We start from the raw sequence: 23964 nt of genomic DNA on the forward strand, positions 1-23964 counted from the left end.
AACGATCAATAAACGACTATTGAAGCAGGCAGCTGCGATTACAAGTCTCGATGAACACTTCCAAGAGTAAATTAGTTTTTCTAATCTCTAATCAAATGGATGTTAAATGTTGTAAAAGAAAATATGCCCTAAGATCTGGAGCATTCGCCTGTCTGTTTAACCAGATGGAATAATAGGAAATGGTATTCAGAAACCGTCAGTAATATTTTCTCAAAAAAAAACTGTAACTGCGCATTTACGAAGTGAGCAATTTACCAGCAGCCAAAAAGCAAACTAAACAGGGTGATGAGAAATTATTTCTAAATGAATCGTCAGATATGCAACTTCCGTCATGAATGAACATGATCCTGCGCAGTACATGTATCATGATCTGTCAGCAGTGGCCGCAGTGGCCGCAGTGTCAGCGGTGTCAGCCCTACAGACGGTAGACACAACATGTCTCCGCTACATGCGTCAATGCTACAAATACACCCTCATATTATATGAGTATGAAAGTATCATTATAGTTTGTTATTCTGTTTGAAAACCAGTAATCCACTTTTCCGTGCGAATTTTGATAAAATTTATTTAAGAGATACGAGCTCGCACATATTTATATCAGGTATTTAAATACGAGTAGGTACTGTGAATACAAGTTCGGAAATGCAAAAAGCATGAGTTGGCCCATCAAAAATTGGCTGGACATTCTCTTAGTTATCGCCAAAAACATTAGTTTATAGCAAAAAGACAACGACTTTTAACAAACTCAAGAAAGTTAAGCCCAGAAGGTGAAGGAAAAAGCAGGGATGCAAGTTAAAATAAATGTGGGAACTACATAATAAATATTTTAGGTTTGCACGGGTGAATAAAGCCGTACGATATTTGTCTATATGGCAGTACGGCTAGGGCGCAAGCGATTAAACGCGTGTAGCACTGGTAAAGAGGCTAGCTAGACTGTCAAGGCGTTATTAGACCAGTGTAAATGTCTTCTTAAGGGGATAGCAGACCGAATTGATAAGAGAAAGATCGTCAAGGACACAAAAATCAATTGTAAATATAGTTCAATCGCACAGAAAATGTGCTAAGTAATTTCTATATACCCTCTTCATCTCTATAGACTAGTAATTTTCCAAGATATTCCTTCTGGAAAAGGGTTTGCGAAGTACTTGCCATTGTTATGCCTACTTACAATGAGTAACTCTTCGAGAGGTCGACGGACTGGTAACCGCAAATCGTACGATATTTCAGGCTAAATCAGTCGATGTTTAATACAATAGGCATTAGGCATATTAAATAGGTAATGGGGACTTTTTCTGTGGAAATTATAAACATTTAATTATATTCATACTTAAGATTGCGGTTGCGGTAACTGAAAGTATGTGACATGATTATAGAGAACAGTTGATGCATTGTATTTTTATGAAATTGTGTAAATAAATATTGCATTGAAATATGTGGTTATTTAAAAGACTTATTTCCACGTAGGTAAATAAAAAGCTTTGGAATTTATCTGCTCTTTTCAAGAATATAAAACTCAATTTGTTTGATCTAAAACGTATTCCAAACACGTTTTTGTCAAACGAAAAATCACGAAAATCCTTTCACACGGCTCCACAGAGAGATGCTTGAACAAATAAAAGTAGACTAGAGGCAGGTACAGCCAAAAATAGAAGCATTGTGTACCCTTTAACAGTGAACAGTATTGTATATCTCATGTTCAAATTGCGCTCCTTCCACGAAAACCGCGCACTTGACCTTTCCGTCAGATCATTATGGAAATGTCACAGGTACAAGACATGAATTACATACAATTACATGAAACTTTCCAGCGAAATTATTGAGGAGATATTCAATAGCAATTCATACGTTATTTGAAGACATAGACGTTTGTAAGCAAAATAGAAAGAGAATTGGTAGGCACCTCTTCCAAGAACAAAAAAAAAGCCAAAATTATTATCATCATGTCAGTAGTAGGTATAGTAGCCCACTTCTGGACTTAGAATTAGCCTTCTTTATAGAAAATAGTAATCCATAACGCCCAGTATGGGGTCGGTTTGATCAAAGACACTCCAGCGACCGTTGCCACGACTTATCTTCTAAAAAGAATATTAGACTCCAATTTTGTTAGAATAAATGGCAGTCAGATCTGTATGACTAAGCATTCGCTAGCTAATGCCGCTTTTTCTAGACCAGTCGTCGTATTTTTGTCTGTCTAAAACGATTAGTTCAGCTCAGTTACTACCAAACTATCTAGATAATATAATGAAGAAGTTGGGAGTTTATCTTGTAAGGTAACTGTAACTTCTAGAACTACAGAATAGAATATTATATAAAGGATATAATCAAATAAAAGCTTATAAACTACAATATTATTTTAGCGTTAAAAGGATAGATACGTACATAAAATCACGTTTTTCCCATGGGATGGGTAGAGACCTAAGAACGCTACGATCTCTACAAACTTCTCTTGCTGCATTTATATCACGGAAAGCTTTTCCAGGAGGACGAAATCGCTAGCTAGTAGATGCTCAGTATTTTTGAATACGTGACTAACTATATGAATTATAAGTTTTATAAGATCAAAGGTTACCTTCTACCTAAACTATAATAAGAAATTTCTCCACAAAATTAACTATTCATATTCAAATACCTTCAGGTAAACTCCCACGCATCCCTTTAACCTATGACGTAATGAAGTAAGTAGCCAGTGTAGCCACCAATTAGTTTTTCTCACGCGAGTCACGTCACGGCATCACGGTCGCCGACACGTCAAACCTGCAGTGACGTCACATCAGCAGTGACGTCACCGATGCCCTATCTCAACTAAATGGTTACTTCAGGTTTATATTTAGGCATTGTATCAGGTAATTGTAAGCCATTAAAATAAGTATGAGTTAATCATGCCAGGGTTTGTGTTATCACGTATTGCTTTTCTGGATTGGCATAGTAGTCATGTAAAAGGTATTCAGGCTGCTTGAATAACTTGAGGCTAGCTTGAGGTCTTTTTTATTTTATGGTTAGCCCACAATAAAATAGACAATCATAAAAGTTACTGCAATGTTTGTTGTGCAAATGTGGTCTACAAAATCTTTTGTTTGTTTATTGAAGTCTTTTTTAAAGACACATGAACACTATGACAATTGAGTTATTAACCTTGTTCTTCATTTCATTAACAATCGAACAATTTCATCAACTTTAAGTCTAGATTTCATCAGTTTAAGAAATATTCCCTTGAACTTCAGACTAAAAACAGAAAACCAAAGCCGTATAACGTAAGCGGCTAGCAATTTAGAATCCATATTTAATAACTATTCTACTACAATCATTCATTAAGTATATAGGTCAACAAACCACAATCGTATCAATTAAAACGGCATAGGACTACGTCATCGATGACGTCACGACATAGTACTGCGTAAAACAGCCATAACTTATTCATGTTCGACTGTTAACTGAAATTTTACAACATTGAAATGACCTCTATCTGGTAATAAGGAGAAATTTGATGATGACTAAACAGTGCGATGAGTTATAAAACAATCATTTTCCGTATATTTTACTTTTACGAAGAGACTGATAATTTAATAGGGTCTCTATCGAATAAATGACACATGGTGACAGCAGAGTGAAATTCCGTTTTATGTTTAAAATGGTGATGGTATGAGAAATTGTTTCAGCAACAGGAAAAGTCACGTTAGGGAGCCTCTAGAGGAAAAGAGCCAAGTCACTTCTGCAACTGAACGTCATCAAGATAATTTGGAAGGTAACTTAGGAATTTTCTAGATTCTAGACCAATCAGCCTAGTCTTTCTTCCAACTATGTTGGAAGAGGCTTCCAGTCTCACCGGATGCAGCTGAATAATGTATACATATTTTACAAGGAGCGACTGCCTATCGGACCTCCACAACCTAGTTACCTAGGTTATAACACGATACCCCTCGGTAAGACTGGATGTCAGACTTTCAAGCTTCTGACTACTGTTAACGACTATCGTGCCTTTCGAAACACGGAGAAACTCGATATGTATAAGAGGGTCACCCATCCACAGAAAAACCTCAGCAAGCGTAGCTTAACCTCAGAGATGGATCTGCGCGGCTGTTGTTAACTAAGCCCTAACAAGTAAATAAGAGATATCTTTGACATTCAAAGGTTTCTTAAGTTTACCAGAAATACATTGATATAGTTACAACGGTCGATTAGAAAATGCTGATAAGTTCCGTCCCTTGACAACAATAAATATGCGGAATCCTTTTCATTTTAGCTCACATCAAGTATAGATAGTATTATCAATTAAGTCATTGCGATATAACCTCCGATACCGCGGTTTCCTCATAAGCGCGTGATTTGGTTTAAGTGCATTATCTATTTATTTTAGTACGATCGGATAATTCAATTGCCATTATCTATATAATTTTCGCCGAGTGCATGGTTAGTGTAAAGCTGATCAGATAAACTAACATAAAAATTATAATTAGAACATTACTACTTGTACTATCTCATTATCACAAGCCACGGTTATTAATGTATTTATGTTTGATATATTTATTTCACTCCCTGCAGTGGCTTTTCATAAATATCACTTGCATGCCAGAGAGCTCCCTAGACTCGTTTTTGAAAAGATGAAAAGTCTACAGCCCGCACTTGGCCAATTTGGTGGACTCAATTCCTCCCTCATTCAAGGAGAACGCCCTTCAGCGGCAGAAAGACAGTAATATAGGTTCCCTTATTGAAAATACAGTCACTTGTATATTTGTACTTTTATGAAATTCTCAATCAACTTTCTTGTAAGAATCTCATGATCTCGAGAAAAAAACATGCCATCAAAAACATCCTGTAAAAAACCTCAAGTCTCGCAGCGTAAAAAGTGGTGAGATCTATGTAATACCAAGTCGATTAATCTGTTTAGTCTATACTGAAAGGACCTTCTGTCTTAAGTTATTACATAAGTTATTATCATGCCAATATTAAAAATATTTCACGTTTAAAACAAATAAATCGACCTGGCCATCGCATGATTTGATTATTAGTATGTACCACACTGCACAGCACGACGGGCCGGCAACCGAATTCCTCACTAGGGTCCTTCCGAATATAATGATTGAGATGAGTATCTTAAAGAAATTAATGCTCCTGAAATTTTAATGGCGAATTTGTGTTTTCATGCGATGACCAAGTCGATTTATTTGTTTTAAATGTGAAATATTTTTAATATTGGCATGATAATAACTTATGTAATAACTTAAGACAGAAGGTCCTTTCAGTATAGACTAAACAGATTAATCGACTTGGTATTACATAGATCTCACCACTTTTTACGCTGCGAGACTTGAGGTTTTTTACAGGATGTTTTTGATGGCATCTCACTTCTTTTTGTAAGTCCAATTTGTATGGAAAGACGGTTATTTTTTTCATAATTCAACATATTTTCCTATTGAAATGTTGTTCAGTTTCATGGGCTAAACACCCTTAAGTTATGCCTCATACAGTAGGTACCTATGTACACCTATTATTTTCTATTATACTACAGTAATAATTAATTCATTAACTGCAAATGTAACCTTGTAATCCTATATAAATGTATAAGATTACAAAGTTATTCTTGCAGTTAATGTATTTAGAAAACTGGACTGAAATTAGAAAATATTGAAATTTTCCCATGATTAAGATACTAAATTCTATTTGTATTCTAAATTTGAAGCTTCTAAGTCTGCTAGAAATGCCTTAGACTTTTGATGATCGGTGAGTCAGTGAGTCAGTGAATCAGTGAGTGACAAAATTCAAAACTTTAACAAGTTGTCATTCTTAAAGTACTGGTTCAAATTGACTGAAATTTTCAATATACCGTGTTCATACAATGACTGATAAGTCGCTAAAAATTCAGGCTTCTTGTTTTATCCACAACGAAATTATAGGGGGTCGAAAATGGCCTGAATTGCTTCGAGAAAAGATAGTTCGGCCGTGCCGCTTTTTTTTGCTCGACTTGCGGGGGCACTGCCGTGCCCCCAGATTAAACCACACAATTTTCCTCTGACTCCTATTTACCAATTCAACCACAAGCAACACCCACCACGAGTAACGACAATACAACACAAACACGAGAATAATTATCACCTCAATATTAGCAGACGTGTAGTTTAACCAATATGACGAATTAGCAAAACTATGGTACATATAGAGACAAATATTTCGTGGATTACGTGCATTCCGCACGGACAAACATCGTGGAGTTCGTGATTTAATCATCAGATAACATCACGATTAGGCCCTCTTTTTAAATGGTATGATATTTCTATACATTTCAGCAGATATAGGTCATTTATTTTTGATTCAGGCTTCTTTCAATCCTTACAGTTTGATTTACGTGGCTATACGAGAGCATTGAAAATCGTAAGATATAAAAGCAGAAATTAAGGAGAAGACGTACAAAGTGCGCTTTAAAATTTTGCAGATAGAAGGATAAACAGGATTTAAGTCTTTACACATTTATTTTATTTACAGATCAATAAGTTTAGCATCTATAAGTGTAGTTAGTTACCTAGCTGAGCTGGTCAGTTCATATCAAAAGAGCGCTATCTCCGCACTTATCGCCTTTTATTATTTGACACAGTCTAGAGCTTACTGTATACGCCAGTCTATGAGACATACTTATATTTATGTTCCAATCATAAGAGCGTCAAATTACGTACTATCTGGAAAACACGAAAATACTTGATGTAACAGACTCATGTGTGGTTCTCTTTTATGGATGAAAGTAGTATGTCTGTTTACCCAATGTTTTATTTACATACATACATCACGTCCTTTTCCCATAGAAGTACAATCCTTACAAACTTCCCTTGCCTCATTCACATCCATACATGTTGTCATACACGACCTGACTTGAACTTTTTTCAAGACATCTCTTTTTATGACTTTCCAGGGCGCCACCTCCCGGCGTTTCCAAAGATTTATTTATCATAGAATAAATCCTAGGTGGACAAGATTAAGGTGCATTATCGACAATATCGACTGATAGTCGTTATCGAAGCGACACTGTATTTCCCATAACATGGGATCACGCCGCCTTATCCGTTGTTACGTGGATCGATTACGAAATTGACGACATCATGTTCCATATTTTATCTTTATTCCGAGAATTTTATCCGCGACAATAAATAAAAAATCATCTCGTGTCGCAACGGCAAACGAAATAAATACAAATAATAATCTACCACATTTCTGACTTATTGTTGGGCAAGAGTATTCTCCCGGAATGAATGAGGGGCTAGGTCTCAAGTCTTCCGTGCCGAAAACATTATAGACTTTTCCGGATACGGGTAGGTATGTCAGACCCAAAACAAATTGGCCTCACGACACCGTAGAAACAGAGATGAGATTGTTATCCATAATTAGGCATTACAAGCACATTAGAGTAATAACTCAATGATAACAATTTCCTGACGGGACCCGATAATTCTGATAAACGAAGGTCGTAAATGATTTATCCAAATGTTGCCATAACAGAGGCTTGAAGCCAGTATTGTTTAGCAAACACATTATAAGAGGGGATCAGCCTTTCCGAGAAAATCCGAAGGTTAGTTTTTCCTAGAATAACGGGTCCTTAGACTTATAGTAGGATTTACGTTTTGTTATGGTACTTAATGTGCTTTCAACTATTCTTCTTCTTCTTACTTTTTCTTCTAAATAACTATTAAAAAAAGTTAATTTCAAGAAAACTACAAAAAACATCGATTAAAGTTAGAATTTTCAGAATCGGCTCACGTGTTTAGTCGCTAGAGTAACACAAACAAACATACATACAAATACAGAAAAAAAAATCTTTCCCAATTTCCAGTCGGAAAAAGATCCCTCGGTGAGAAGCGCCTGACGAACAAAACAGTTGAAGTATCAAAAAACATTGCTATGAAAAAAGAGCACACTCATAAACAACAAAATTGAATGCCGGTTTCATTGGATGTGTATCAGATACAATAACAAGTGGAAATTTGACTTATTCTTTGATTTACTGGTCACATTATTTCTTGAATACTCTTTGTTGAGAAACTGGCATTAATATCTTAACCACAAGAATTAGTCACCATCGATGTCCCGCCATTATAGTACACGTTGAATAGCGATTGCCGAAAATGTTTTACTGTATAATACACATCAACATGCTGCTCAAAGGTGAGATGGGTGTGAGATGATTCACTTAACATTTCTCGTGTTCGTGTCTGATTCTTGTGGTACAGTTATCTATTACTTAGTATTAATTTACCTTTAGCAACAGTGGTGGGATTGGCCGACATTGTCAAAGTTCTCGTTCAAAACACTCAAAAGCAACTACACTATCGTTATTCACGCTAATTTCACTCCTATTACATATTTACTACATAGACATCAAAGATAATAGCAGCACAAATAAGTTATATAGTTATTCTATATCATATACATTGAATAGTTTCTGTTATTGCGCGACACCGCGAAATCTGTTTATCAAGCGACTACGTCGCGACAAATAGTTCAGATTAATATTTCATATTCACGAAAAAACATCATAAATTGAGTCGGTATATTTAAATTTGTTTATAATCGTAGTACATTCCAGGTGTTAGGTCGAGAGCGTCGGGGTGCGGACGTGCGCGCCCCGCGAGCAGCCGACACCGACTAGCGCGGTCCGCCTCCGCTGGGGTGGGGACGCGCTCCCGGGGGTGGCCGCCGTGGAGGGGGAGGGAGACTCGGCCAGGAAGCACAGCCTCCGACCAATAATAATTATGTAAGTAAGGGTTGTTGCTATTTTTAGCTGGAAGGCGCATACGTAACCAGTTTGTATCGCAAAGTATATTATGCTATCGTCTCAGTATAAATAACATGTGCATGCAGTAGGCGTTATGTTCGCAACGTTTCTATTTGTGGAACTCTTAATGCTGTTTCTCTAGTTTCGCAAGTGGCAAGTTTAATGTGCCCGTTTTGTACGTAGTTATGGCAGCTTGTTTGAACTAGATCGCCGTTTAGTGCGACCACTTGGCGGTTTTCTTGTATCCATCCGAGTAATTAAACTTCGGAAAGCTTTTAGCGAAGGTGTTTGTTTTCACGTTGAATAATGTTTTTTTGTGACGAAGATGGATGGAGATCGGTTTCGTGGGTTATCTAACACTGTCGGTGTTGTTGAGCGAGGCTATTAAACTTGATTAAAGTGTCTTGAGGTGGAAAATGGCGAACATTATGACAAGCTCGGGAGGGTAGTTGATAATAATATTATGGACGTTCGACGGCCACCACTGCAGATAATAATGTCATCGGTTGCAGCGCCACCCCGTGCTAGCTGTAGGCGCTATAGGTAGTAGTCGAACAGCAGCGACATTCACCCCCGCCTCCCGTGCATCCCACTGCATCCTCATCATAAGGCCATAGATCGACCGCCACTCCCTCCTCTTATGTAACGCTGACACACTTCCGGCCCAATATAATATTTATGTTGTTTTCAACCCAAATGTGTCGTAACTCGGAAAATGAATATTTTACAACGCTTCACCATTTAATAGAGGATAATTGAAAATTCCAATTTTTCATCTTAAAACTTCCTTAAAATGTTAATTAATTTGAATAAAGATACCCCAAAAAAATCGTCGGTCGTAAAAAAGGCTCTACCTTCCTACTGACATTATCTTGAAACAGTATTTAGCGTTAGAGATGTGGTCGGATTGAAGCTACTCTTAAGCTACCTAATTTCTTAAACCGGTACAAAAACCACACATTCCATTGACAATACAATAATAGCCAAACGGAACTATCATAAAAGAATACTTATCCATGATTAATAGGAGAGAAAGCAAGACGCTTACGTGAACTAACGACACACATTTAACAGGAAAATCTTATTATAAACTGATAAACATGATGTATCGTTGAAAAAATGCAGAAATGCGTCTCCGTCTGCATTTTGGAAACAGCCCGATAAGAAGAAGATTAGAGTAAATGGCGTTACCTCTATAGTATTTACTGTCAGGTCCCATGGGTACATGTTGACTATTTACAGAAGTGGTGTCATACGCCTCAGTAATACCAAGATGAAAGCAAACTTGTCAGCTGTCTGACTAGTATCAGAACGTTCGTGTCGCATGAACATTATCCAGTGAGCACGGCCCGTGCAAAATGGTTGAAAAAACCCTGAGGCAAAAGTACGTGATCGCTATAATCTTCGAGTAAAATTTAATACAAGATGTCAGCATAGGAAATGTGCTGCAATAGTTTACTAGGACTGTGGGGCAAAGAAGCACAGTATTTGGATTAAGCAAGAAGCAAAGTTTGAGCTACCTAAAAATCAAATTCTGGATCCGTCATTGTAAGCTACAACAAATTAGTACACAAAAGAGAAAGGTTTATCTAAAACTAGATACAATAACAATTCGATGAGAGCTCCAACATAATCTGAGTAATATTTTTAAATGGCAAAACGTAATCAACCTTCAGGCTTAAACCAGTCAGCGCCCACGCGCACTTATTTAACAGAGATAACAACTAAATATAGCCTATACAGTGACAGACCAGAGTGGACTATTCAACAAACAAAAATAAATCATTCAATGGCTATATTTTTAGGTAGGAAGGGGTTTAGGTCCCTCGCAATCGCCATGCCAATCAAGTTACGTGCTCCACGCAATCCTGACTCCTTTCTATTTCTGTTTCAATCACAACAATTGCTTTGTTTTGTTCGTGGCAATGAGTTTCCAAATTGCGAGTTATTTTTACTTGGATACCTACGCAGGTGTATTGTTTTCCAAATCACAAGTAAAAGGGTTTATTGTTACATCAGATGTTTGGGTAATAGGCTTGAAATGGAAAGTGAATAGTCGACATGGAGAGACGTCACTGTGACCTAATCAGAAACTCTATTCTAAAATTTTCTCGAACCTCTAAATTCGTTAGTGCGTTCTATGAACCACTTTTTCGTAGGCCTAAGGGATTTAACTGAAAAACCACTTAATGGTTACGCATTTTCCATGAATTCACCCAAAATTAGTTTTTCTTACTAATCGTTCACCGAAGTAAGGGCACCTAACTAAGAGTATAACTGTTTCGTTATTCTTTTTTCATCGCTAACACGTGATCAAATCGATAATGGACCATGGTCACGAATTTCATGTTAACTAAGACCTTTGACCATAAAGAAATATGTCCAAAGTCCATCAAAAACCTGTTCAAAGTCCAAAATAAAAGCTTTCGAAAATACTCTCGACACAAATGCACTATGGAGTTACTGATCGATAGGTATATAACAAACTTGTTTACGTATTTCAATATATAATTGTGTTCGTATGTGCGAGCTGCTCGGCTCCTATACGATAGATTGAACGCAGATAATGTATGAAATATAACTATGTAGGATTTCGTTGATATTCCACTGCGCAATTTAGTCTAAGATATTTGACTATATAAATGTAGATATAGTAGTAATGTATGTTAAGCATACGAGCAAGCATATAGCTTGAACGGTAATCATTGTTGATACGAACAGGCATGATATGGCACCCTTTTTTCTTTGGAAAAGACCTTTTTTGTTTTCTATTATTTGGACATTATTTCTTTCGTTTCGATAAGAATAAAGATAGTTGTCTGATATAGAAGGCAAAAAGCTTTCTCAGTAATAGATGGGGTTTTTTTCCAGAAGACCATAGCCACACCCTAATTATTCAACCTGCAACAACACGAATAAATTCTAGTCACAACAATGCATTCACATCGTAAGATGTTGACAGTTCCATCAAACAACGACAAGTATAATATAACGAAATCGATAAACACCAATGTCAAGAGCATCGTGTGTGCCTTTACAAAAGTAAAGAAATAAGGTCGGTTTTATTCAGTAGTACCTATTTATAATAATACTAAACAGTAACCTACATTGTTCCGTATAATCAAGTAGATAAATCTACCAAATGATAACCAAAACAAGTCCATTACATCAAACATTTCACATTTAAATAATATCCGTACGTTATAGGAGCGATCCATCATCTAAAACACCGGCTTCCAGGGAGAGTATTAGCGAAATTCACCCTCTTCTGAGAAACGGGCCCTCACCCACCCCCTGAAGGCTTCCACCGGCCACCCCCTAACTCCTCGGCACGGTGCGTAGGCGTGTGTTGACAAACGATGTCGCTGAGTCTATTTCTAGCCCAAGCTGTGCCACGCCCATCACCCCCCCTGCGCGCCCTCCACCCTCCCGGGCCCAGCCCCTGCCCAAATGTGCCCTTGACCTTCGGTAACCAAACAACCGCAGTCACAACAAGCGGGGACACTTGGATCATCATTTGTTTTTTGAGATTTGTTTTTGTTTCGATGTAGTAAAGTATTGTAGTAGTTATAAATCATGTTATAAACTTGCTAACGGTTAAGCGCGAGCGTTTTAAGAGCTACTTGATAGTCAATTGAATTTGATTTAACGTGGGTTTACTTTTGAAGATAACAGATTTTAGCAAAATAGGATGTAGGATGATATATAATAAGCATATAACAAAAAAAATCTTAAACTTATGAAATAAATATGTCTGTAATCACGGAAGGGGTTGGCAGCGGTGTATCACACCCTAATTCCGCCAAAACGTTTGTGGTTCCATGTAACAGATGGCGCTAGTGTGGCGTGAGGGCTCGATTTATTGAATTGGTTATCTCTATCTATTATATTCAATCGTTTATGATATTAAATAGTAAAGGGATGAGTCATAACTCACAAACTTGTAATATTGATGACATTAAGTCATGAGTCAGCAGAATTTATAAATGAGGGTATGCCATAATTTTCACTGTCAGTCAAGTCAGGTTGATGTTCCTGCTATATAGTATTGCTATATCCATTTTATATTTTTATGGCAACGCTAAGCCTACGCCCGACCGTAGCTTCCACCCGAGTTAAATCCATATCGATATTCCCGATTCTACACAACTGCTTTTTCCCTTTACATTGCATTACGAATAGAAAATAGGTAGGTAACCTATACACATTTTTAAAGATTGTTTGGAATCTGTTCGAGTTATATCCGACTTACTTTGTCTTAGCCCTATTTTTACAAGATAAACATATCTAAATATCAAATGTTCCATTCTTGTGCAATACCTGGATAATCAAACTAAATTAATCTGATCCAAAGGATGCTTTTAAATAAGATGGTAGAAATCAGTCCTACGAAAGAAGGGCGGATATCAAACCCTGCACGGCGCAGGACAGTTATTATAAAAATACTTGACCCAAAATCAAACAGGATCAGGCTGACGGATGTCAAAAACTGGGGCAACGTGCACCGACATTTTGTTTCTCCAGAATAAGTTATATATCTCAATTAGGAGAGAAAAAGTAATGAGCTTTCTATTCCCATTGTTACAATTATTTGAAGAATATTATGATAGACACTGAAGAGTGGCCGTGAGTTTCTTGCCCGCTCTTCTCATAGGGCTCTACCCCCTTTCCGAGCTAGTGATACATTCAATATTTGTAGCAACTATCGTAAACGTTAATGTTAAATAAATAAATAATGTAATTTGAATTTCTTATAAACCAAGTTAAATATTTTGTAAATAATAATATAATAAATTTAACCCATTAATGTCCCACTGCTGGGCAAGGGCCTCCTTCCGTAATGAGGGAGGGATTAGGACTTAAGTAGTTGAGAGAAATATTTTGTAGAAAAAGAAAAATATTGTTGTCAGTTTATTACTACCATCTACCAAAACTAAATCTACTTTACTTCGCTGTAGGGTGACGACACACAAACATCGAAACTGGAGACAAAAACCCTTAGCCCATACAAATATTATATCGTTGTGTATAGAACGCGTTGTCACCGGAGAAGAAGATTATATTCTGTGATAAATAGATAGGTATTATTACTAAGTTATTCTAGAAATGAATCATACGTAAGTAATTTTACTTAATTCGGTAGATTGAAGAAAATCGTTTTTTTACGAGTTACTTCTTGGTATCTCTTTTATAGAACTTCATAAAACTTTATTAAATAAAATTGATAGTTCATGATAAATATGACTAATTATAAAATATGAGCGTCAGGGGACTGACTAACGTAGTAGTTTAGTATCATCAAAAAATCCACCGAATTAAAACTACCACAATTGTGATAATCGCGTAATGGGCGTTTTCAATAAGAATGGCGGATTTTTAACCCAAAGGTTAAACGGGACCCTATAACTAAGCCTCTGTTATCTGTCTGTCTGTCTCCAGGCTGTATGTCATAAATCAGGATAGCTAGAAAGCTGAAAATTAGGTATACAAAAAACGTGTTTTTTTGTTCTTTTTTGGTATGGAACCGTGCGCAAGTCCGACTCGCACTTGGACGCTTTTTTTTTACTCCAACAATACATTTATTAGACGTAAATAACGAAACTAAATGACGAAAATTCAAACTAGTTAACCGCAATCGGTAAATTTTAAGTGAAACACCATAGATAAACCCATGACGACAGACTACATAAACTTATACACACGCAATAACATGACAATCACCTATTGTATTCAATTACAACGTCACTGAAAGTATATGGCTATGATATCACAATGAATAAGTAAGTAACAATGATTATTACTAATATATCTAATTAAATTACAATAAATGCTTTTGAAGTCTAAATAATAGTGTTTGTAAGGATCGTACCAAGTGGCGTTCTTTGTTCTCTGCCTACCTCTATTGGAAAAATATGTCATATCATGTATGTATGTATGTCAGTATGTATGTGTGTATATAAACAGTTATCTGTCTGTTTCTCAGATTTTACACCACTGAACCAAATTTTTGCTAAATTCAGCCAGAATTAAGTGAAAAACTTCTAGGCTTTGTTACTTTATTGTCCAAAATTGTATGCGAGCGGAGTCGTACGTATCTGTTAGTCTATCTGAATATATATAACTCAAAGGTTTGGCATGCAGGTAGATGTAATGACGTAGGCATCCGCTAAGAAACGATTGTGATCAATTCTACCCCCAACGGGTATAAAATAGGAGATGAAAGTTTGTATGAAAATTCTATCCTAAGTCACAGACCACGCAGATGAAGTCGCTGGCAAAAGCTAGTACTATAAAGCACAGAGACTAACACTTATCTTTGATACAGTCATCAATCTTTACCTCGTTATTTCGACCACGTCAGCTCGCCTTCCTACTACCAATTAAGTGATGCAACTAGGTATTCAAAACAGTTTCAAAGTCCAAAGATACGGGCATCTTTTAAAAACAATAACACGATATAATCGCGCTGATATTCTAGATTGTAAAGAAAGGTGTGAACTTTCGTCATAAGCGTTTATTCATGTCGAGTCATTATTCACTTGCATTGCTCAAACTAGTGCAATTGGCAGGTATTTGCCTAACTCTGCACCCGGTTGAAACACTATACTTTTTGTTTTCCTTCATCAAAGCTATCATATTCTAGCCAATATATACAAAAGGTCATATTAAAAGCTTCATTGAAATGTAAAATCATATCGGCAATGTTTTGGAAAAAGGTCAGATGCGTAGTACTCGTGACCGGTGGTCCTGTATGACAAGATGTACGGAAATGAATGAGGCAAGGGAAGCTTGTAAGGATCTAACCAAGTGGCTTTTTTTGCTCTCTGCCTACCTACCTACCTCCTATGGGAAAAATGCGTAATTTAAGTATGAATTAGAGGCCGTCCGCGTGTAAACCCTTCCCGTGTAAATCCCGATCCCTCGGGAACTCCGAAAAAGTAGCCTATGTCCTATTCTGAGGCTTCAGCTACCTACATAACAAATTTCATCGTAATCGATTCAGTAGTATTTGCGTGAAAGAGTAACAAACATCCATACATACTGTCAAAATTTCGCATTTATAATATTAGTAGGATGTATGTATGTATGAAATATAAACTTTCCCATTAATTACTCTGTTGAATGGTAAAAACCACATGAAAATCCGTTCAGTAGCTTTCGAGTTTTTGCTAAAACACGATTATGCACTTTACTATGTAGTCATTATTAGTGGCGTAACTATATGGTGGCAAGTCGGCAAAATGCCACGGGCCCCCAGCCGGAAAGGGCCCCCGATCAGAGGAAAATCCCAACTCATTTTTTTTATTTATCGTACATTTCAGCATTCTATATTGGGAGAGGGGGGCCATCTGATGAATTTGCCACGGGCCTTGAACGGTATAGTTACGCCACTGGTCATTATGTACTGACAAAAACAAAAATAAGAAGTACGTCATAATCGGACAAACCAATTATTTCACACATTAAATAATAATTTGATTGATTAAACGATTAAAACAGTTTAACTCTATATCTTTAAATCTAATTGATACGTAATCTATGCGTACGCGCAGAGATAACAACTATGTTATCTGAAACGTGGACGAAGATTGCAGAATTTATATGACTCAAGGTTTTAATCAAATAAAATATTTTACTACATTTGGCCAAAGTATGACCCATTTTTTGCTGACGGTATCATTCATGTTTTATTTTTCAGATAATTTTTATTATTATTTTGTAAACCTTACATATGATTAGATTATAAGCGCATTATAAAAAAAATTGACTACATTTTTGAGGCAATTCACACAAAAAATGTAGACCTCTAGCAAAGTCAGTATGTAGGTATAATAAGTTATCGATGAGCAGTATCAATGTGACGCCATAGATTACACAAATACCTAACCAGATAATTATTGTTGCTAACCGAAATATCTTTTAATCACACCTAAAGAAAAAAAACTCATTTTGACGTGGAACTTTCTCGAAATAAAATATTGAAAGCACAATGTAAAGACATTTCCAATAAAGTTTTCCAATAAATCGGTAGTGAGATGCAACAATATAGATATTATCTGGACGGGCTCAGTCGACTGTGAGGGCGCGACGCGGCGACGTCGCCTGGCAACAAATCCCACTTCGCTTCTGACGAAACAAGCCTTCACCCCGGGACTGGGCTGTAATCTTTTACCAAGTGTCCACCCACGGAATTCTAAGAAATTGTCCCGGATTAAATCGTGTTGAGACGACTTTTGCAAAAACAATGATAAAATTGAGGAGTACGACATTTAATTAAAGAGTATATTGTACTAATTACAGCTACATAGTAACTACGCTAGCCGTGAAATTTAATCTTCAGAGTACTTTAAAAACAGTCTAACATTAAGCTTGATTTAAGTAGATTTCAATAATCCAGATAATTATATCATTATTTTTTAATTCGTATCAGTAATTTCGTAAATAACGCTACAAACAAACTTACAATTTACTACTCTATCTATGGATAAACAAGTTTATTTGCCGTAAATCGAGGAGGCAAAGGAATAAGCCACAGAAACATTAATCTCTCTCAGAGGATAGGCGCGGTAGATACATTTTAAATATATTTTTCGCATAGCAACAAAGCACCTATGTTTACTTATTCATGTTTAATGGTGCGAATGGAAGCCCTTGTAACAGTCAATTATAATTTATACCTGTTGTCAGAAGCGCGATGGTTTTTACAAAAAACGGGAACATCTTCGTATAAAGGGCGTGTTTTTCTCCCTTCCGCGGGATTAAACTTTCAGGGTTATTGAGGCAGGCCGGTATATCACTCTTTATATTTCTTATGTGAGCTGTTTCAAGGCCAGACAACGCCCTTCTCCGTTATACTTACTCAAAAACCATATAACTGATTTCCGGTTTCTGAGTACATTTAGCAGTAGTTTATCTATTCAATAGCGTTTTTTTTGTATGAGTTTTAACGGTATTGAATAGATAAACTGCCGCTAAATGTACCCCGGAAACTGGGGGTAAGAGTTTTGTTGCAAGAAAATATAGGAGAAAAAAATTATATTGCTGCCACCAAGTACGACGTAAACAAAACAATGTCTCCGCTATCCATTAGTAATTTATCAGCCAAAATTATATTTCCGTCACATAATATATCTCTGATAAAATTATAATTATATTGCTTTACTTAGAAGCAGGAACACGATGTTTAGAAACACTGACCAAGATGCCAAGCGGAAAAGAGACACCGAATACAATTTATTCGAGGGAAAAGAAGACGGAAACAAAATAAAGGCTCACTTTAACGTGCCACGTGCAAGCACCTTAATCTAGATTAGCTATTTTTACACATAATAATATAAATAATGGTTGTACATAATATATTAGTATCCGGAAATGTCTGCAAGAAGTAAGTCGTAAGGTGTAAGTCGATGAAAGATTCCTATCTCGACCTTGAAGGGCTCAGGTCGAGTAGTTTATGTCTGTAGAACAAATTGCTAACCCGTTACCATGCGTTACTGTGGCGCGTTCAATCTTCATAAATCACGGGGTTAGAGTTCAATTTCACCCCCGCCGTGTTTTGTGGGTTTAAAGAAAGCCTATAGTGATTGGTGACCAGTTCCAACCAGAAGCTGGTTTCTCTCCCACCACACTCAAAAGTGTAATTGCTAGTTGGACAATCTGTGGTCAATCTGACTGTGTTAGTAAAATTGGGCATAATTTTCAGTTTTCACGTACTAAATTGTACGAAATCAATATACGATAGTGTTACTGCAGCTAGCAACGTTATTACCGCACGTTGGAAAATAAATCAAGTAGGTACCCGCGACTTCAGTGGTTCCAAACATTTTTGTTCCGAGGAAAGATTTAGCATACTTTTGTTAAAGCCAACGATGTAGATATTTGTGACACAATAATATAAAATATACTAGCGAGGAAAGGACAAGTAGATCGTAAGTCGATAAACCCACAAGAAAAGCGTTTTTCGGAGCCATTAAAAAGCTTTATAAAGCGCTATCATTCTATAGATTAAGGATAGCGTCCGGATCGCAATTTTATCGTATAAAATGTCGTCTAAACAAACGTTCAAAACCCGATAATTACAAAACAATCACACCGAGGAACATAACAAGCGACATTATACCGCACCCGAGGAGCGCTCAACCACAGTACCAACCCCCAACCCAGCAAGACATACACGTGGACACCAAGCAAGGTCGGGCGTCGAACCTGTGCTCCTGGCTCCAGCGACACAGCGCATACCTACTAGGGGAGGGAAAACCGGGATGGCGGGAGGCGGCAGGTGGCAGGGGGTGGTGAGAGGGCGAGCTGGTGCTATTTATATAAAATCGATAGGACGCCCGTGGCCTTGGCGCCATCGATCGCTTCGCACATGGAGGGGTGTGGAAGCCGAGCCCCCGTTTGTACTACGACGCGTGGAAATTTCCCAACGGAAGATTGCACTGTTTATTACATTATATTGCTCTCAGATTTGACATTAATGTGTGATAACGTGAATAATTAAGTAGGGAACAAACTGATTTATATTTTAAGCTGTTTATTCGGGCTTTTTTATTGGGTTTGCCGGGGAGAGGCAGCGCCGTACATTGTCGAGAAGACTCCATGTATTATTTATGTTAAAAGGCGATGGAGCGGCATGCCATTTAGTAGCTTTAAGACAAAAAAGCAATAAAGGAAACGAGAGCAATAACACAAACATCTCGATTATCTTAAATAATTTTGAGTTCCTCAATTTTCAAAATTAAATAAATAGAGACGTTTTTCCCTTTTCATTTTTTAAAGATAAGAGATTAAAAAAATAATTCCTCTGACACGGAAAACTTAACAATTAAATGGCGGTAACAAATTACAAGCTATTTGAAAAATAGGTCACAGGAAAAAAAGGGCACGAACTGGGTTCGAATGCGGCGCACATGACAGTCCTTCCTGGGCTAGACTTGCATCCATTGATTGAAATTTTCGTACTGTAAACTAGGTCAGCAGAGTTGAACTTTTGCCTGCACATTATACAGGATGCTACATTAACACGCAATGTGTTGCCGTTATTACTTATTACGCTCATTACAACTCATTATCATACTTAATGAAGAGTAATGTTATGTTTTTCCTTCATAGGTGTTGTTTAATGAACATTAAATTTGTTTTAAAGCTCCATAGGTAGGCTACATGCAAATATTAACCATATACCTAAGTTGGTACTAGACTATTTACTATAACTAGTTTATATAAGTAATATTTTGGCTCCTTCTAGAGAGACATACCTGGATATAATAAAGTAAAGACCATTTTCAAATTTTCATACATTATGGTGAATGTATGGAAACTGGAAAATATAAAATGGAGAGGTGAACTTTTAAGGAAATTGAGTTTGTATTAAGGAAAAGAAATAAGAACAAATCAGTATGATTATTACATTTCATCATCTCATCAAAGTCTATCTTTTCCTCATAGTTAAAAAAGGTAATTGAATACCTATCTTCATACACATAGGTAACTAGATCTTTGGTTGGAAATATACTTCTTTTATCTTATTTATAACAAACTGTTGATAAAATAATACCGCATAAACATCTATCTTTACCTATCCTCTTAACGTACAGGCCTTATTGGGTAAAGGCTAGCCCAAAACGAATTCGTAATAAGTAATTTGAACATCACAATCCCACACCGATCACAGCCTAACATAAAGTACATACCTGACCCAGAGGAGGACCGGCCCGGATCATCAGCCATTTCTCCAACACCTGAAAGCGTACTTCTTTAAATATATATGAATATTGCAACATGGGTCACACTCATATAGAAATAAAGATTTAACTAAGTGACGAGTAGAAACTTGGACAATATTATGAACGTAGTTGTCCAAATAAATTAAAACTTATTACTGATGATGACTTTACATTGCATATGAAAAAGGTTTATTTTAAATAAAATTGAAGCTTGTATTTATGTATGGACTTTAATAATATGGGCTTTATATTATTGTATTGAACATAGATAAGTTACTTTACTGTGACAAAGAGTGGTTAGCCCTTGTTATAAAGCTTCCAGTCCTAATAAATTTTGCTGCTTTAAATCTAGGACCTTAGCATCTCATGTAAATGTAAAATTCAATGAGTAGAACTAAATAACTAACAATTATCTATGATTCTATGGTTAGAGTAGTAAAGATTAAATAAAATGTGAATATTTGTTTTAATTATTCAGAATACATCTAATAATTGGTAAAAATCATGCAAAAGCATAAACAAAAGTACACAAAGTAATAAAAACCACTTATTTACATGCATGACAATTTACCCATAACAAAAATGGTTATTTCATTTATCACTTTATTAATTCACACAGAAATTAATAAAACTTACGTTTATATAGTTATAGAAGTGTATATAAACATAGCACACAGTATAAATACTGCATTATGGCAAATCGAAAACAAAACGATGTCAACAACATACGAAACACGATAAATATTTTATTTGATTTATAGTATAATTACACGATACTTTAACATAGTTTATTAGAGGTGGAATACGTATTCGAAAACATGTTGATACTTTCAACAACAAAAACAATCATTTATTTATAAAAAATGACCTCCAAGCCTATAATGAACAATAATACGGCTCATATACACGTAAAACAAGCACACATATCAACCAATTTGTACCTTGCTTACACCAGCTGGGGTTCCAAACACTTGATTTTATTAATGTTCATAAAACACTGTCTTTAAAGTTTTACATAATAGTTTGTGTAGTTTTATACATCACAGTTAACACGAGTAACAACATTTTAGCTACGATTTCATCTCAAAGTTCACATAATATCGCTTCAAAACAAGCCAAAAATTTATGTTTTGACCAGATTTTGACGTAATACTCACGACGAAAATGTATTCGTTCGCATTTACCACATAAGTCACAAATAAGCAAATTCTGCGTCGTGTTATTGGCCAATTGGAATCTGATTGGAAAACGTGTCCTTTTTTCACCAATCAAAAAAAAATATCTACAATCACGTAAACGAGAACGGAGTGAATGAACCCTTTTAGTAAAACCGGTACTTATTCAAGTGCGATTTATTTAATCGATCGATTATAATTCTATGAATCTAATGTAGACAGATTCATCAAGTTACTGACGATGAATTTATTAGATAATTGGACTATGGTTCGTACTTCGTACAGACAAATGCATGATTAATTAGCTTAACTACGCCTGTATTAAGCTGATCGGTAAATCTAAATACCTACATAGGCTAAAATAACCGATTGGGTCCATGAAATGCTTTTTTAACGCATTTGTCGTTTGGAGGCAGTTCATAGTTGGATAGATTTGCGTGCCATGTTTTGATCGATCACAAGTTAGGGCTAGTAAGGAGTCAGACGAATATGTAGAGGAAGCATAAGCATAAGGTAGGTACCTATATCTTAAGAATAAGATGCCATGACCAACTTCTGAATGATTGGTATTTTTAGTAAAAGCTTAATCACACGTATAAAAACAGAAGAGAAATAAGTGTTGGAAGTGGAACTGTAAAAACATGCATTGTATAAAACTGCATCTCTGTGAATTATTATGATCTATATATTATTATGTTCGCATTTTACTTTGTCTCTTTTTTATGAAATAATATAAATAGCGTATACCAAATTCCTGATTTCGTCGAGAATATCCGTAACCTAGCTGTGTTATTGTTTTGGGTTTTGACAGTTAATCTGTTAGTGTCAGTGTCATTGTCATTGTTGTCATAAAAGTTGGTGATCTGCGAAAGTTGACTCATCCGTTATTATTGTACAATTTCTGAAAACATTGCCTAAACAAACTACCGAGCGCATTATAATTATATTCTTCAAACTTTAATCGTAAAACAATGTTCTCCTCAATATTCGGCAAGCGAAGATCATCACCAGTGGAAGATGAAACACCTCCAATTCCTGGTGCTGGACCCAGACCCGACGATGGTTTTGTTGTCATTGATTCCAATTCGCCAAGAAACAGTCTGTATCCGAATGTGAGTGGTGGTTCTATGCCTGTATACCCACAAAGGCCTGCGCCGCCCGCACCAACGCCAAAAAGAGCTTTATTCGATCCAACGTTCCACTATCTGCAAGGAGTTCCTTTCACTATGTCGAGAACACTTCTCATGGCTTCTAACAAGGATTCCTTTGCCACAGAAACAGCAGATCTTCTCGCGTTTCTTACAAATAAAGTGAATGTAAGCAGCTATGACTATGATTTCAGTGTTGAAAAAAGTGTTTTGAAAGAATGTTGATATGGATTCATAATAAATATTAAGTTTGTAACAAAAATCGCATACCGCCATGTAATAATTTGTTCACGTATTTTGTTGAATATATTGAAACATTTTATCAAACAAAAAGCAGAATGTAAGCTTGTATATTGAAAACATTGTGATAGTACATTTATTGAAAATTTTATAACTAGGTATATATATATTTTTTGTATTTAAGTAATAATCATTTCATATAGTTTATTATTTTCCAAAAATTACAATTATATTCAACTCTTTTTAATTTGGTTATTTAATTCAGTGCTTTGGTTTTAAAACGGAACTTTTTGCTAAAACTTATATGTTGGTTAGAAACAAAGTATATGCTTTAATAGCAAAATCAATGAGAAACTATTAAAATAAAAAGCTTTAAAAATAATACCTATTCTATTTACATAAGATATAAACTTCTTGATTTTTGTATTTTTACATTATTATGGAATTAAATCATGGAATCATTTAAGTTGATTTTAATTGACAATAATCTGTCAAGCATGACTGTTGATTATTCCTCACTTGGAAGTGCATGTTATGAACATATTATATAACATCTTAGGTTACAGCCTACCTCTTATGGTACAAGAAGTGACATAATAATATGAATTTTGTGAAACAAGCCCTATATTGTGAATTGTGATATTAAAAAGATCTGTTGAGCCAATAATTTAGGTGAGCTACAGCTACTCAGCTGCATTCTATCAAATGTTTTTTTCAAGGTTGCCATACTACAAGATAATACCATAATAATATTGTCACAGCAATTTATAAGCTAAAATTAATTAAATAATATTGAACCACTGTGTTAACTTGACTCTGATTCCACAGGCATAGAGGAAAACTTCCATGTTAATAATAATAAACCTGATTTTATGATATACAGAGTAATAATGCACTAATAATAATTAAGGACAAAAGTA

General features: G+C 35.9%; 2 protein-coding genes across 14 annotated transcripts in view; one reads left to right on the top strand and one right to left on the bottom strand.

Moving 5' to 3' along the window:
* HDAC4 (histone deacetylase 4) overlaps nt 1-21640 on the bottom strand; it is a 104575-nt gene extending 82935 nt beyond the window's left edge. For 6 of the 13 annotated variants that reach the window (XM_076122313.1, XM_076122310.1, XM_076122309.1 and 3 more), the window contains exons 1-2: nt 21423-21640; nt 20449-20496 (exon numbers count right to left, since the gene is read on the bottom strand). In XM_076122313.1, coding sequence (XP_075978428.1) covers nt 20449-20485 — 37 coding nt within the window. In that variant the 5' untranslated portion in view covers nt 20486-20496; nt 21423-21640. Of the gene's footprint in view, nt 1-8236; nt 8626-20448; nt 20497-21422 lie in introns of those variants that run through there. The other 7 variants (XM_076122315.1, XM_076122300.1, XM_076122305.1 and 4 more) reach the window with 3 other exon arrangements.
* An 855-nt stretch (nt 21641-22495) lies between these two features.
* Nucleotides 22496-23950, top strand: LOC142977569 (uncharacterized). Its single transcript, XM_076121533.1, has one exon. It carries the CDS (start codon nt 22628-22630, stop codon nt 23027-23029), a length of 402 nt encoding a protein of 133 aa, XP_075977648.1. The 5' UTR covers nt 22496-22627; the 3' UTR covers nt 23030-23950.
* Nucleotides 23951-23964: the final 14 nt, after the last annotated feature.

The sequence above is a fragment of the Anticarsia gemmatalis genome, chromosome 13 (genome assembly GCF_050436995.1).
Source record: "Anticarsia gemmatalis isolate Benzon Research Colony breed Stoneville strain chromosome 13, ilAntGemm2 primary, whole genome shotgun sequence".
Classification (NCBI taxonomy): Eukaryota; Metazoa; Arthropoda; class Insecta; order Lepidoptera; family Erebidae; genus Anticarsia; species Anticarsia gemmatalis.

Bases quoted from the DNA above. Each gene is read 5' to 3' on its own strand.
- LOC142977569 (XM_076121533.1), top strand. From the start codon at position 22,628: ATGTTCTCCTCAATATTCGGCAAGCGAAGATCATCACCAGTGGAAGAT.